General features: G+C 40.2%; 1 protein-coding gene and 1 pseudogene across 3 annotated transcripts; one reads left to right on the forward strand and one right to left on the reverse strand.

Moving 5' to 3' along the window:
* Nucleotides 1-8891: 8891 nt before the first annotated feature.
* Nucleotides 8892-10712, forward strand: LOC146691010 (uncharacterized; annotated as a pseudogene). Its single transcript, XR_014915518.1, has 2 exons — nucleotides 8892-9365; nucleotides 9871-10712. The product of XR_014915518.1 is annotated as an uncharacterized LOC146691010 (transcript).
* A 414-nt stretch (nucleotides 10713-11126) lies between these two features.
* Nucleotides 11127-14571, reverse strand: LOC146691011 (uncharacterized). Of its 2 annotated transcripts, XM_085434273.1 has the most exons (3): nucleotides 14549-14571; nucleotides 14023-14098; nucleotides 11127-13899 (listed from the first exon to the last, which is right to left on the reverse strand). In XM_085434273.1, exons 2-3 carry the CDS (start codon nucleotides 14095-14097, stop codon nucleotides 12043-12045), a joined length of 1932 nt encoding a protein of 643 aa, XP_085290399.1. In that variant the 5' UTR covers nucleotide 14098; nucleotides 14549-14571; the 3' UTR covers nucleotides 11127-12042. The 2 variants fall into 2 exon arrangements, with proteins under 2 accessions (XP_085290399.1, XP_085290400.1); XM_085434274.1 differs by having other exon boundaries at nucleotides 14023-14568.
* Nucleotides 14572-15762: the final 1191 nt, after the last annotated feature.

Consider the following 15762-nt stretch of genomic DNA (forward strand, 5'->3'; position numbering starts at 1 on the left):
GCACAGCTGCCTCTTCTTCTCTCATCCTCTCACCCTCCCTCTCCTGTTTCTACTTCAATCATGAAACTGATCAATGATCAGCTGATCGGCTTTTCTCTCTTGTTTATTTATCGCCCACTTTGCGCCAGAAAGAGGGAACCAGCGGATGCCGCGGTAAACAACAGCAGCACTTTTAAGCTTGATCAGCTGTTGTTAGAATTTATTTAATATTAATTTCTAGTATCAGCTGATGTTTGCTGGAGCCACAGCTGTAAACCTGCTGGTCATGATATTGGTTTGGATATGTGGTGAGAGGGAAACATGAAGATGAAACCAGGAGATGTCCTTACTGAATCATCAGAGCTGAACAGGGGATGGAGAAACAGGTTTACCTTTTAGTTAACACGAATGAGTTGAAGGGAAGTTATGAACTGTTTCTGAGAGACAAATAACACCAGGATCCTTTTCTAAGCAGCTGACAGCTGGTAACTGTGCAGGGGCAGGTCTAGCAAAGTGTTGCCAGGGGTCCATGTAGGGTATTAACAGGGAGAGGGGGGCACAAGGAAATACTTTCTTATTCTCATTTAAAATGTCTCACTTTTAAAAAAATAATTATCTGAGTCTTACAACAAACGATTGATAGATTGATACATATATACCATCAGAACAGTGTACATCACAGTCACAACAGTGTTTATTTTCATTCAAAGGCTTTATGATTTTTCCTATAATGGTGGGCCGGTCTCTAGTCAAAATGCCCGGGACGATTTTTTTTGTCCCAGTCCAGCTCTGTATGCAGCTCATCTGCAGTCTGGTGTTACCTACATCTTCCTATTCAGAAGGCAGAATTTCCGAGATCTCAGTACAATCGAAAGCACCACGACTGCAGTTTTTGTGTTGGATGTAAAAAGCAGGCTAGGATAGAATCAGGCGTGGGATTTCTCTCGTGGAAATGTGCACATTATTTTTTCCTTTCTATTGGTAGGTGGCACACTGCACTTGTGGCAAGTAAGCAAGCTAGAAGACTGGCAATCTTGCTGGGTATCCAGTTACGGAAGCAACACATTAACAAGAGAATTCTGAGACAAACCAAAGTTACTTTCCCCAGTAACTAGTTACTCTGAAAGTAACAAGTAACTTGAAGTAACTGAGTTACTTTTGATAGAAGTAACTAGTAATGTAACTAAGTTACTAATTTAAAGTAACTTACCCAACACTGGTCATGTGATGACCCATATGGTCAATAGTGAATCACTGACCCTTAGGACTACTTCCAAAGAATAACCCCCACTAGGGGTTAAATATCTTGGACTCTACAACATATTTTACAACAGAAGAAGCAGACCCTTGGATAAAAAAAATGAAACATCTAGAACCAGGTACTAATCATCAGACTGCATGCCACCAATTGGCTGGCGAGTAGCTTTAATCGATGAGTCATGAAAGAGTCTCATTCACGAAAATCAAAACCACCATTTTTGAACCCAGCAATGAAGGAAATTGCTACTAAAAACCCCCACAATGCTGTTGTCCCAGAGTCTGACAAAAAGGCAGAGACTGAGCAGCAGGTATATTCTTGCCTCCCCGTCCACCTTTTTTGTAGCAATCATCTCGCATTAATTGTGTCGCAGGACACTCTGAAACGTTGTAATGACAATGACCACACACATTAGGAGGTACTAAATTGCAATGGAAAACCAGTCATTTCAAGTCGAGTCAATCTGAGTAGGTACTAATGGAAAAGGGGCTTATATGATGCTGCAGGAATAGTGTTGATTTATTTACAATGTTTTTCTCTCTCGAGGCTGCTTGTACAGCTTTTCAGTTGCCTTGTTCCTGGCACTGTTCTCTCTTTCTCTGATTAGTCTCAGCTGTCCTGCCTGCCTATCTGGCACTGCCCACTAAATCCACTGCACCACCCCTCCCCTGCAGCAGAGCCGCAGACCACACCCCGCCACATACCTCCCTCTCAGTTTCTGGCCAATAAACACAACAGGGCGGTTGACCCTCCCATACCTGCTGGGCCAAAACAGCCCCGAGCATTCATCTGCAGAATGACAAGGAGGGAAAAGTTAAGGGTATGGACCAGGGGTTCCCCACAGAGAGCCTTTTAAGTCCGGTTAAACCATTAAATGGACCAGATCTGGAGCACCCTGTCCAGCTTCATGAAGCCGGACACAAACCAGTGGTAGTAGCCAGCCAGCCTCATAATCCACCTCACCTCTTGTTTGTTCCCAAGACACGGGCAGGCTGCAATGGCTGCTCTTTTCTCCAACTGTGGGTGCAGCTACCTGCCTTTAAGTGGTACTCCAAATACATATTCTCCCTCCATCCAACCGCACACCTCTTCAGGTTCGACGTGACCCCAACCTGCCTCAGGAATTCCAGGACCATGGCCACCTACTGCACATGCCACCCAGGTGTCGCTATGGATGACAACATCATTCAAGTAAGCTGCCTACAGACATAGCAGTCAGTCCATGAAGAGGTGGAAGGTGGCTGGGGCCCCAAAAGAGCCAAATGAAAGTCTGACAAATTGGTAAAAACCTTACAGAGTAGAGACGGTCATTTTTTTTTTCCTTTTTGGAAACAACAGACAACAGAATCTGCCAGTAACCCTCGAATCCAGTGTTGTGAAAAAAAAACGAGCAGTGCCTAACCAGTCCAGGACACGTGGATCTGGGACAAGATATGCATCAAAGTGCAAGACCTCATTCACCTTGTGATAGTTGGTAGAACCATATAGGCCCATCTGTTTTCACCACAAAAACTAACAGGTTATACCAAGCACATGTGAGTCTTGTATTACTTGCATTTTTGACATCTAAACCAATTCCTTCTGAACAATTTGTATTTTATATTTATGTAACCTGTAAGGCCCTGAACGCATGACATGAACAATGTGTCCTGGTTAATGCCCCAGCTATCCCTGGGGCAGGAATAGCTCAGTAGGTAGAGTGGTAGCCCCATGATCGGAAGGTCGGGGGTTCGATTCCCCTGAACAGCTACCCTGAGGTACCCCTGAGCAAGGTACCGTCCCTACACACTGCTCCCGGGCGCCCAATGGCTGCCCACTGCTTCACTGAGTGAATGGGTTAAATGCAGAGAAGAATTTCCCCATTAATGAAGTACACTTTCTTTCTTTCTAATCAGTATTTCTTTCCGGATGCAGACCTGAAACAGCACACGTGCCAAAGTCTTTGCGGAAATGGTGCACAGTAGCGCTGCTTCAGGACGTCATGTTGCATAATCCACCAATACAAACTGGTGCACTGCAGTAAAATAACCCGATTGGGACCATGCCAATGTCCCAGACGCAGGTGTCCCAGCCGTCCGAACCTCCAGCACTCCTGCCTCAGCTTTTGCGTGGCTTGCTCTCCATTGCTGGCAGGGGCCGCTCCGACAAGTTTCCCTTTTATTCAGGTGATTTGAGCTTAGTACATGAGTGAGGAAAATGCTAGAGGGATCTACAACTTTTGAGAAGAGGAGATATAAACACTACTTTATCTATTTGTTTTGCTGAGAGGCTTACATACTAGGCTTATGTCTAGCATGTAACTGAAGGAGTTGTAAGTAGGGGTGGGTTTTGATTATCGATATATCAATTAAAATCGATTCTGGCTTGGACAACATGATATTGATTCATTAAAATCCTGAATTGATTTTTAAATATAAATTTATTTTGCCCGAAGCGCCAGAATCTCAGGTTAAACCTCACAAATTTTCTACAACCACCAAACAGCTAAAACAGTAAATGAGAGCAGGTACACGGATTCTGCACAAAGACGTAAACACAAAACGTGGACCCAACGCATCCGAATCAGTGAGATGTCGCCTTTCTCACCCGACAGCACGTACGAGGACGCGGACACGCCTTCGGGGCTGAAAGCCGACAGCGCTCGATTCTGAAGCTGCAGGTTTTATCTCTCTCCAAACAATATTGACTGAACCAGCAGCCACAAAGACTATCCAAACTACGCTTCACATTTCGCTTCATATTTCGCTTCACATAAACATTGTCACGAATTTCCTCGTACATTTGCGGTTTTGCTTCCACCACCAAAAAAAAAATATATATATATATATATATCACACTTCATGTAGAGCTCTCTCTCTCTCTCTCTCTCTCAATCTCTAATCAAAACCCACCCCTACTTATTACCAACCAGTCTAAGGTGTCGGCCGCTGGGTTTTTTTGTTTTTGTTGTTTGTTTGTTTTTTTTTACTTATTTCCGACAAGAAAGCCTCATTTCTGCTGTTCAATACTGAACAAATTATGCAAAATTGCAAAATGCTTAGGCTAATTTTCATATTGTTGGTAATTATGTGCTTGTTTTCTCAGAGCATGTTAGGGATAATTAAATAAACTTTTTAAAAGTAAAGTGTAATGTGTGATACTTTATTTGTTGGAGTAGTGATTGAAACACTGGTTATATTTGTGCTGCCAAGAGTTTGTATATCAATGTATAATAAACAGTAAGACTACAGGTTAAAACTGTGAGAACTATCTAATATGATCACAGTCCTTTTGATAGCAAGTCGATTTTTAAAATATTTTATCCATACTGGAGTCACAACACAGGCAGCTGGAGTCAGTCACTGTTTGCTAGACCTCATTTTTTACTGTGTTTGTACTGTTGATGCCTTCTTTTTGTAGCTTTTTAACTGAATTATCTGAATAATATAAATTCTGTGAGTGTCAGATCACCCCACATATTTTTACTTCAGTTTTGTTGAGAGAAATTCTAGAATTTAATTGATCTTTTTCAAAGCTCTAATTAATTGCTTACTGCCCCTGAGTATGAACAAAAATGGCTCACTAAGCCTAAGCATTGGCTGATAACGTAGTGTGCATAGTGTGATCCAAATATGGTCATTTCTCGTTCTAAAATACATTAAACACTAATTTCAGGTGTGGCAGTGAATTTATACTTTAGTTAAATTTTCTTACATTATTTGCAGAGCTAACCATGGTCATATTTGTGTTTATATTTAGTATTTACATGTTTGGATATTTACACATGCATCTTTAATAACGGTTATGAATAATTTGTCGCTACTTCAATGATTTTAACACATTTACTTCAGTGTAGAACAGGGGTAGGCAACTCCAGGCCTCGGGTGCCAATGTCCTGCAGGTTTTTAGGTATCACCCTCTGTCAACACACTTGAATCAAAGGATTAGTTCATTCCCAGGCCTCTGGAGAACTTCAAGACATGTTGGCTAGGTAATTTAGTAATTTGAATCAGCTGTGTTGGATCAAGGACACATCTAAAACCTGCAGGACACTCGAGACCTGGCGTGGTCTACCCGTGGTCTAGAACCTTTTTGCTCCTGATTGGGTAATGCAGTGGTCCACATAATTACACCTAATGTTGCTTTAATATTGTTTAGTTTTAAAACAGGTAGTCCAAAACCAATGAATGGCATCACAGTGGCTATATTCTATGCCTTAAATAGTGTTAGTACACTAGTATGTGGCGATTAGCACAAAGTACAGGGTGGGCCATTTATATGGATACACCGTAATAAAATGGGAATGGTTGGTGATATTAAAGTCCTGTTTGTGGCACATTAGTATATGTGAGGGGGGAAACTCCTCAAGATGGGTGGTCACCATGGTGGCCATTTAGAAGTCGGCCATCTTGGATACAACTTTTGTTTTTTCAATAGGAAGAGGGCCATGTGACACATCAAACCTATTGGTAATGTCACAAGAAAAACAATGGTGTGCTTGGTCAAAGGAGCTTGCAAAGAAAAGCATCTGGACTTCATCCCCTATGTAGCCGGTGTATCAGAAAAACTCAGGAGAGTTTTCTCCAAGCACGACATCCCAGTGTATTTCAGACCCAGCAACACGCTCAGACAAAAACTGGTTCACCCGAAAGACAAAACGCCAAAACACAGACTTAACAATGTGGTGTATGCTGTACAGTGCAGCGAGGAATGCCCAGACCTCTACATTGGAGAGACCAAACAGCCACTTCACAATCGCATGGCACAACATAGAAGAGCCACCTCCACAGGACAAGACTCAGCAGTCCATCTGCATCTTAAGGATAAAGGACACTCTTTCGAGGATGCCAATGTTCACATTTTGGACAGAGAGGACAGATGGTTTGAAAGAGGAGTGAAAGAAGCCATCTATCTCCACTGTGAGCAACCATCGTTGAACAGAGGCGGTGGTTTACGACACCAACTCTCTGCCATCTATAATCCAGTTTTGAGATCCCTTCCCAGACCCCTTAACGCCCACTCACATCCTGGGCCATCTGATCTCAGGAATTCGCATGATAAGGTGGGGCCAGGTTTCACAATGAACTCACCCGAAACTCTGGCTGATTGGGACCCACACCCAGTTTCACACCTTGGCTCAGGCAATTAGAGGATCATCAGGGGGTCCTTTTGTCCCTCTGTGGGGGTATACTCCCACTAGGTTTATATCTGGGACTCTCCACCATTTGACCTTAGAACTGAAGAAGCTTCTCGGATGAGAGGTGAAACGTCTTCAAGTAACTTAAAGAAGTCCAGACGCTTTTCTTTGCAAGCTCATTTGACGACGATGACCTGGATGACTGAGAACCTTCACAGACAACGGTGTGCTTGGTTTCAACATAACTTTATTCTTTCATGAGTTATTTACAAGTTTCTGACCACTTATAAAATGTGTTCAATGTGCTGCCCATTGTGTTGGATTGTCAATGCAACCCTCTTCTCCCACTCTTCACACACTGATAGCAACACCGCAGGAGAAATGCCAGCACAGGCATCCAGTATCCATAGTTTCAGGTGCTGCACATCTTGTATCTTCACACCATAGACAATTGACTTCAGATGACCCCAAAGATAAAAGTCTAAGGGGGTCAGATCGGGAGACCTTGGGGGCCATTCAATTGGCCCACGACGACCAATCCACTTTCTAGGAAACTGTTCATCTAGGAATGCTCGGACCTGCCACCAATAATGTGGTGGTGCACCATCTTGCTGGAAAAACTCAGGGAACGTGCCAGCTTCAGTGCATAAAGAGGGAAACACATCATCATGTAGCAATTTCAAATATCCAGTGGCCTTGAGGTTTCCATTGATATAGAATGGACCCACTATCGTTGTACCCCATATACCACACCAAACCATCACTTTTGTTGTTCCAACAGTCTTGGAGAGATCCATCCAATGTGGGTTAGTGTCAGACCAATAGCGGTGGTTTTGTTTGTTAACTTCACCATTCACATAAAAGTTTGCCTCATCACTGAACAAAATCTTCTGCGTGAACTGAGGGTCCTGTTCCAATTTTTGTTTTGCCCATTCTGCAAATTCTGTGCGTCGATCTGGGTCATCCTTGTTGAGATGCTGCAGTAGCTGGAGTTTGTAAGGGTGCCATTTGTGAGTAGCTAATATCCGCCGAAGGGATGTTTGACTACTCTCCAGTGACATGCGGCGAGTGCTACGCTGTGGGTTCTTGCTGAATGAAGCTAGGACAATCACTGATGTTTCTTCATTGGTGACAGTTTTCTTGCGTCCACATTTTGGCAAATCCAACACTGAACCAGTTTCACGAAACTTAGCAAGCAGTTTGCTAACTGTAGCATGGGAGATGGGTGGTCTCGTATTGAAATCTGCTGCAATGACCCGGTTACTGCGTTCACCAGATATCAACACAATTTCGATCCGCTCCTCACGTGTTAACCTCTTCAACATGTCAATGGCTGTGAACAAAGAGAAACTTAAATAACTAAATAACTCATGAAGAATAAAGTTACATTGAAACCAAGCACACCATTGTTTTTCTTGTGACATTACCAATAAGTTTGATGTGTCACATGGCCCTCTTCCTATTGAAAAAACAAAAGTTGTATCCAAGATGGCCGACTTCTAAATGGCCTCCATGGTCACCACCCATCTTGAGGAGTTTACCCCGTCACATATACAAATTGCCACAAACAAGACTTTAATATCACCAACCATTCCCATTTTATTACGGTGTATCCATATAAATGGCCCACCCTGTATAGCTTCTTTTTTTTTTTTTTTTTTTGTCAATGGGCATATCCTGATCACAGCTTTTTGTTCACATTAATGCCTACACCATGGAGAGCATTATTGATTTTGGAGACTGTTCTCTCAGCAATACTATTAGACTGTAAACTTTGGCTTATCCACATGGCAAAATGCTCACTGTGAATGTAGCAGTTTATTTGGCCTTGGTGAAGATCTCTACTATGTGGTATGGAAGCCCGTTTCCGCCACTAAAAAAAAAAAAAAAGGATACTTAACTCGAAATTTCGAGTTATCTTTCTCGAAATTTCGACTTATTTTCTCGAAATTTCAACTTAGCAACTCGAAATTTCGACTTAGCAACTCGAAATTTCGACTTAGCAACTCGAAATTTCGACTTAATAACTCGAAATTATGAGAAAAATAACTCGAAATTTTGAGTTATTTTCTCATAATTTCGAGTTAGCTCTGCCAATCAGTAATCTATGTGAATGACGTCATTTCCGTGTTACCCGGAAGCTGAAGCCCTCAGCTACAAATGCTACAGAAATGCTAATTATAGATACGGATCATGAATTCACAAATTGCTGAGTATTTTAAGCGTGGCTTCACAAATGAGGAGATTCTTGCGTTATTAGCTGAATCACATGGCATTACTATCAGCCTCCGTACACTTGAAAGGATTTTACACAACAACCGACTTTGGCGCAGAAAGAACAAAACAGAGGTGGGAGAGGTGGCAGCTTTTATACAAGCACAATTGGCAACCTCAGGACAGTGTCATGGGTATCGTTGGATGCACCAGAAGTGTTGGATGAATGGCATTGTTACTGACAGAGAAACCGTTCGTCTTCTGCTCCGTTTATTCGATGGAGAAGGTGTGGATTTGAGGTCACGTAGACGACTGCAGAGGCGAGTGTATCATAGCAGAGGCCCCAACTATGTGTGGCATATCGACGGCTACGATAAACTGAAGCCATTTGGGATTGCAATCAGTGGATGCATTGACGGATTTTCAAGGAGTATAATATGGCTAGACGCTTACAAGACAAATAATGACCCGAGAGTAATTGCTGGCTACTTCATGGATGCCGTGATTCAACAAGGTGGTTGCCCTGATCGAGTGAGATTAGATCTAGGAACAGAAAACGTCCATGTGGCTCACATGCAACGATTTTTGCACTTTACAGACAATGAACCAGAAAGAGAGCACGTCATATTTGGAGCAAGTACAGGAAATCAACGCATTGAAAGATGGTGGCTAATCTTACGAAGCCAGTGTATCCAGTACTGGATTGAACTATTTGACAAACTAAGAGAGGATGGCCACTTCTCAGACTCTTTCTTGGACAAATCATTGGTCCAGTTCAGTTTTCTTCACATTATACAGGTGAGTTTACATAGGTGATTGTGTAAACGACATGTATTGTAACTGTTTAATTTGTAACAACTCACACGGCCTTTGTATATTATAGAAACATCAGATATATTAAAGTACACGTGAAAAGTAGTGCTTTTTTTTTTTTTTTTTTTAAACTGTTTTGTTAAAAAAAAAATTCCACATATATATCAAGGAACACAATTATACATTATAACACATTGATTATTTATGTGTTTAGGCCTCTCTCTGTACTCGGTTAGCATTTTTGGTGGGTCAAAACTAAGTAAATAAGTATCTGTCTGTTCATGATGTGTGTGTGTGTGTGTGTGTGTGTGTGTGTGTGTGTGTATAGGTATGTGTGTGTATATATACGGATATATATCATTAATGTAGCTCAAAGCTAAATTAATGGTGTGTAAGCTAAGAAAATCAATGTAGAAGTTAGTTGTACATTAACATTTTTTCATATTGTATGCCTGAAAATGTTTCTTTTGTTCATTTTGTTTTCATCTAGGAAGAATTAAATGAAGTTGCTTTGGCCTGGAATGACCACAGAATGCGCCCAGTCCACAACTCCCGAAGTCCTCATGGCCGACCATGTATGCCCTCCCAGACATTTATGGCGCGAGGGACTGTCTCAAACATGTCAATATGGACAAAGTTGAAGCCTGCCTTGAAGAATGCGTGTTCAAAGACTTTCCATGTGAAGAGGATGTCTTTCATCTCTGTGTAGAACTCATGTCAGAACATAACCTGGACTTCTCAGATGATGTGTTTCATACAGTGGATCTGTATGTAAAGCTAAGGCAGTTGATGCTTACTGAGTTGGAGCTTTTGCCTTAAAGGTTAGACATCGTTATGCATTTTTAATTCTGTATTTTCATATTTAAATTGTAAACTTTTATGAGTTATTAATTTTTGGATGGTTGTCGTTTTTGGGGCACACATACATGGGTTTTGAGGGCCTGAAAATGTATTTCACGAACAGGGCCAATTGAAAAAGGCTATAAAAATTGTATTTAATTTTTGGAGGGTTGTTTTTTTTTTGGATGGTTTATTTCAATTAACAAACCAATTTTTTGTTTTAAAAGCCTTATTATTAAAACATATGTAAACATAATGTCTGTTAGACCTGCTATTTGGAGGATATGCAGCGCATGTCACCTTGGAATTATGATTTCAACTTTTTGTAAATATGCTTTTTCATCTTTCTTTTTATTTGAGTAATTATTGATGTTTTGAAATATCTGGTTATGTAGCAGTAAAAAAAATTTTCACTGTCATTTTTTTCACTGCTGAGACTTTTTATATATACTGACTGTTTTCCTGATTATGGGCAGTATAATTATATATTTTTTAGCATATGAATAACCTAACTGAGTGAGATTTATGGACCTTTTTTTTTTTCGGATTGCGCCTCAGAATAATAAAAACCCAGAAATTACCAAAATTAAAGATGTAATTTGTCTCATTGAACACTTTATTATAAAACACAGATCTTTTGCCATCATCTTGTCTTAAAACAAAATAACTGTACTGTATTTACAGTAACACAAAAAACCTTAAAGTATTCTTATAAAAAGCTAATTGCAAGCACAAGACTTGGAAAAAGTACGATAATACACTCAACAAAAATATGCAATATGTTTTGCAAAAGTTCAATTATTATTAAAAATACAAAAAGAATGGGACAATAAAAAGAGATTGAGGATAATATGGCAAGATCTGATAACAATATCCTACAATTAAAGAATAAGAACGCGTGGTCTAAAACCACTATGAAGCAAATACATTAGGCTCAAACATGAAAACAGAAATATAGGAAAATATCTTTTAAATAACTACCCCATCGGCTATGTAGTTTTGAAAAAGGGGGCTATGATACACAGGGGTTTTTTTCCATTACAAAAATCAGGAAAAGCCAACCAAAAATCAACCTTCAGCTAAGCAATTGCTGATTTCACAGAAATCCAAAATAAAAGCATATAGGTGTGCCTTATGGCCATTCAATTTAGCAAAAGTCACCATAACCCAGATGGCTAAACAGAACTGTACAAACATAACTGTAATAAAATACAATGATAAAGTAAAACCTGACTTGTAAACTGTAAAATGTGTGCACGATGATAAAACATGTAGGAGATATTGCATATATCTCCTACATGTACTATACACTACATATTGCAGGGGTCTCAATCTCTAATTTTCTGGTGAACCACTACAATACATGTCATCTTTTGACATTACATTAATAAAATTTGACAAATTAAAATTAACCTAATGCATTTTTTAAAGTTGATTTTGGATTCAAATAATAGAAAAAATGAATAAAAGGTGGAAAAACTGCTTTCATTGTTCACATGCACACATGCTGACTGAGGAAATGGGAATGCTTATAAATGGTCTCCAGACTGCCACTCTGAGACCTCTGCAGAAATGCATGTCACAAGTGTTTAGAAAAATATTGCCTCAGTTGTAATAGGAAAACACAGAAACACAAAGAAGTACCTCAAATTGCATTACAGTGGTATTTCACCAAATACTTTTTCTTGGAACTCAGTTTTTAAACACCTGAAACCTTTGCTGTGACATTCACATGGGAACACTTTAGTCTTAGTTCACAACTCAAATATAATCTGTTGTAAAACAACAATGGCTTTTAAGCCATTGTCCGTGAATCAAACCTTTAGATAATGTCCATAACCCACACATTTGATTCCAACACACTGTTCATCTCCGATCTGAAGTCAGGATAGCTGTCATAATTTATCGACAGCTCCAGTACACACCCACATGTGTGTGCCACAGGTCGTCTCTGGAAACCTTTCAGTTCGTTAAACCCAATGATGATGTTCTTTCCCAGATGTAAATCTGAACCTGTGCAAAACCTGAGGAACAAACACAAATGTTCCTTCTCAGCATTCTTCACATATGTAGTTAGATATTTCTGAATCAGCTTCTGGTGAGCCGTCATTGTTTCAGGGAAAGTGAGACACTTGAGAACTTTTCTCACAGTTGGTTGGAGGGTTTCATAAACTGAAGATAGATCACAAAGGCTTTCCCATGCAGTGCTGAGTGTTCTTGCCCACTGTTCAATAACATAGGCAGGCTCTTGGACAAGTGTTTTGTGTGCAAGCTCCAATAGGACTTCAGTGGCATTGCAGGCTGTTGGTATCTTTCTGCAGCTGTGGTTATCAAGTATGTCTATAAGTTCTTCTTGGTCCACGGTGCTAAAGTCTGATCGCCACGCCTCTAACACTGTACGCTCAGAGTCAGGCATGAACTTAAGGAAATTCTCCACAATATCACTCTTTACATATCCAAAGGCAGCTTGTTCCAGAATGGCAGGTGCAATTTTCACAGGCAGATATTTCTCTCTAACCCATCCAAATGCAATGATTCTGCCGACACTCTCCCACTCCGGTTGCCCAAGATCATGCCTTAAGAAGGGCACTTTGTAAACGTTTCCAGTGGTGCACTGGTCATAGAATTCTTTCCAGAATTCTGAAAGACAGTCTCTCACAACTCCCCCATCGTCATGGGCCATTTCAGGTGTTCCATCAGGCAGTAAGACCTGGATTTTGATGTCGACATCTTCAAGGTCCTTATCACTAAAATGTGAAATGAGCTCTGACATTACCTGCCCTCTGTGGACCACCACTACTCTCCTCACTCTCTCACTGGATGGACCAGGTTGTGGAGAAAAAATCAGGGTGTCATCCAAATTTATTGGCTCACTGTCAGAAAAGGGGCCAACAAAAATAATGTCACTGCTGTGAGAAGTGTTAGCGCTTAGAGACTGCGTGGAAGATTGTGGAAGGTTATCGTTTGGAGTGTCTTCAATGTATGTCACATCATGGCTGATTGTTTCAAATGGAGCAGATGTTTGGACTGTAGTGACAGTAAAAGAAGAGGTTTGGTTTTGAGGACTCGCTTCAATTTCTGAAGATGGATGCAAACCTGGGTTGGAGCTCTGAAGGCTGTCATTTTGTTTTTTCTTTGTGGTGAGGTAGAACCTGAGGATATTAAGTTTTGTGACATGATAAAGTTCTCCTACTGTCAATGCATCATCGACTATCATCTCTTGATAATCCTTCAGATCACAGTCAAAATCTGTTAAGGGCCCCTGAATGTTTCCTCCATCTGGAAAGAACAGGCCTGTTGCAACCTGTAATATGTCCCTTTTCTTGGCATCCTTGCAGATGTCTATTTTTCTTGTTCCTCCTCCTCGTCTAGCTCTAACCTGCTTGAAAACCTCAGTGTCTTCATCATAATGCATCCATCCTATTTCTATTTTTCTATTTCTCTTCAGAGCATTTCTTTTATGGGTTGTTTGGGAATGTTCTTCTTGCCGTGTGCTACTGCCATCCTCTTCAGATAATTTTCTTTTGGACAGTTTGGATTTCAGCCGTTCAAAAAGCGCTGACTTGCGGCTGCTGCCCCTCCGTCTGCAAAATCCAAATACTGCTAGACGATCACCGTATGATGGCAAATAAGTCTTCAGCTCCTCATCTGTCATTAGACTTATGACACTGGCATCAATCTAAAGATGGAAAAATAATTTAATTTATTGAAACAACCAGCCTTGAAAATACAATTCTATTTTTAACTTAAGAACAATGAGGAAAAGTTGCATTTCAACCAGTATCTTGTTGGAATTAAGTACCTTCTCATTCTCCAAGGTCTGTATAATTTCCTCAGAGACTTCTCTTTGTTTCAAGAATTCAGTCAAGTCTCCCATGCTGTAAGGAAGGATGTAAATTAAAATTACAAAATTAAAATAAAGCCACCATATTATCGTCAAAGTATCTGTGCCTACCTACATTATGAGCTCTGACTATGGTGGAGAAGTGGGAACTGCATTTTTAAGTGTCCATTTGCACTGTAACTACAATCAGCATCACAATACAGTCAATCCCACATTTTCTCAGTTGTCTGGTTACAGTTTTATTGGTTTTGTTCCTTATTTATATAGTTGTCAGTCATATTCCCTGTTTTGGGTGATTTGTGATTTTGTTTTATACAGTGCTGTATACTTATTACGCATGCTTTCAGCAAAACGTCTGTTTCATCAGACGTAACAGGTGTCATTAGCGTGTAACAGAAACCTTATAGGTACCTTTGGTTAACCCTGACGTTGCATTCTATTCAACTTTGTATGTAACAATCGCTGTCACACTGTTTTTATATACCTTTTATCCAGTTATCATTTGTAGGAAGGCATTCCAAACTGAAGAACCTGGCGCCATTTGTTGTTAATACAGCAGCTCACGACACGATCCAGTTTTGAGTGCGCACCCCTTTGCGCCATATCCTTCCGGGTAACAAGGAAATGACATCAGCCACGTAGATTTCTTATTGGCAGCGCTAACTCGAAATTTCGAGTTATTTTCTCAAAATTTCGAGTTAATAACTCGAAATTTCGAGTTAATAAGTCCGAATTTTGAGAAAATAACTCGAAATTTCGAGAAAATAAGTCGAAATTTCGAGAAAGATAACTCGAAATTTCGAGTTATGGATCTTTTTTTTTTTTTTTTTTAGTGGCGGAAACGTATGGAAGCCCGTTTCCGCCACTAAAAAAAAAAAAAAAAAGCTAGTATCCATAACTCGAAATTTCGAGTTATTTTCTCGAAATTTCGAGTTATTATCTCGAAATTTTGAGAAATATAACTCGAAATTTCGAGTTACTTTTCTCAAAATTTCGAGTTAGCTCTGCCAATCAAAAATATACGTGAATGAGGTCGCTTTCTTGTTACCCGGAAGCATATGGCGCAGGACCGCGCACTCAAAAACGGATCCCAACAAATTAAAGTATGTTTGCTGATAGTAACACCATGTGATTCAGCTAATAACACAGGGATTTCATCATTTGTGAAGCCAGGCTGAAAACACTCAGCAATCTGTGCATTCACGACTGGATGTAATACCGGTAGCTTAGCTGTAGCATTTGTAGCTGAGGGCTTCAGCTTCCGGGTAACATGGAAATGACGTCATTCACGTAGATTACTGATTGGCAGCGCTAACTCGAAATTTCGAGTTGCTTTTCTCAAAATTTTGAGTTAATATGTCGAAATTTCGAGATAATAACTCGAAATTTTGAGAAAATAACTCGAAATTTTGAGTTATGGATCCTCTTTTTTTTTTTTTAGTGGCGGAAACGGGCTTCCATAGAAACGGGCTTCCATAATGTGGAGTGTTTTTTTTTTCCTATCCTCTGTGCACTTAGTGTGAGAGACTAAAAAGAGCTTATAGACCTCTACGGCTGAGAGAAACAAATGGTGACTGTCCAATTGTGGGAATTTGTGTGCCTGTGTGTATTTTTTCTTATTATATTCAATTTCGTAGAATATCTCATTATTTTAGTTTAAATGGCCATATACTACGGTGGCCCCTAGAGACAAAGCAC

Source organism: Copadichromis virginalis, linkage group LG16, assembly GCF_057382275.1.
Source record: "Copadichromis virginalis isolate Kocher_CV1m ecotype Utaka linkage group LG16, C_Virginalis_male_GT1.1, whole genome shotgun sequence".
Classification (NCBI taxonomy): domain Eukaryota; kingdom Metazoa; phylum Chordata; class Actinopteri; order Cichliformes; family Cichlidae; genus Copadichromis; species Copadichromis virginalis.

Bases quoted from the DNA above. Each gene is read 5' to 3' on its own strand.
- LOC146691011 (XM_085434273.1), bottom strand. From the start codon at position 14,097: ATGGGAGACTTGACTGAATTCTTGAAACAAAGAGAAGTCTCTGAGGAA. The intron at 13,900-14,022 runs GTACTTAATTCC...TTCCATCTTTAG, and splicing joins AGACCTTGGAGAATGAGAAG to ATTGATGCCAGTGTCATAAG.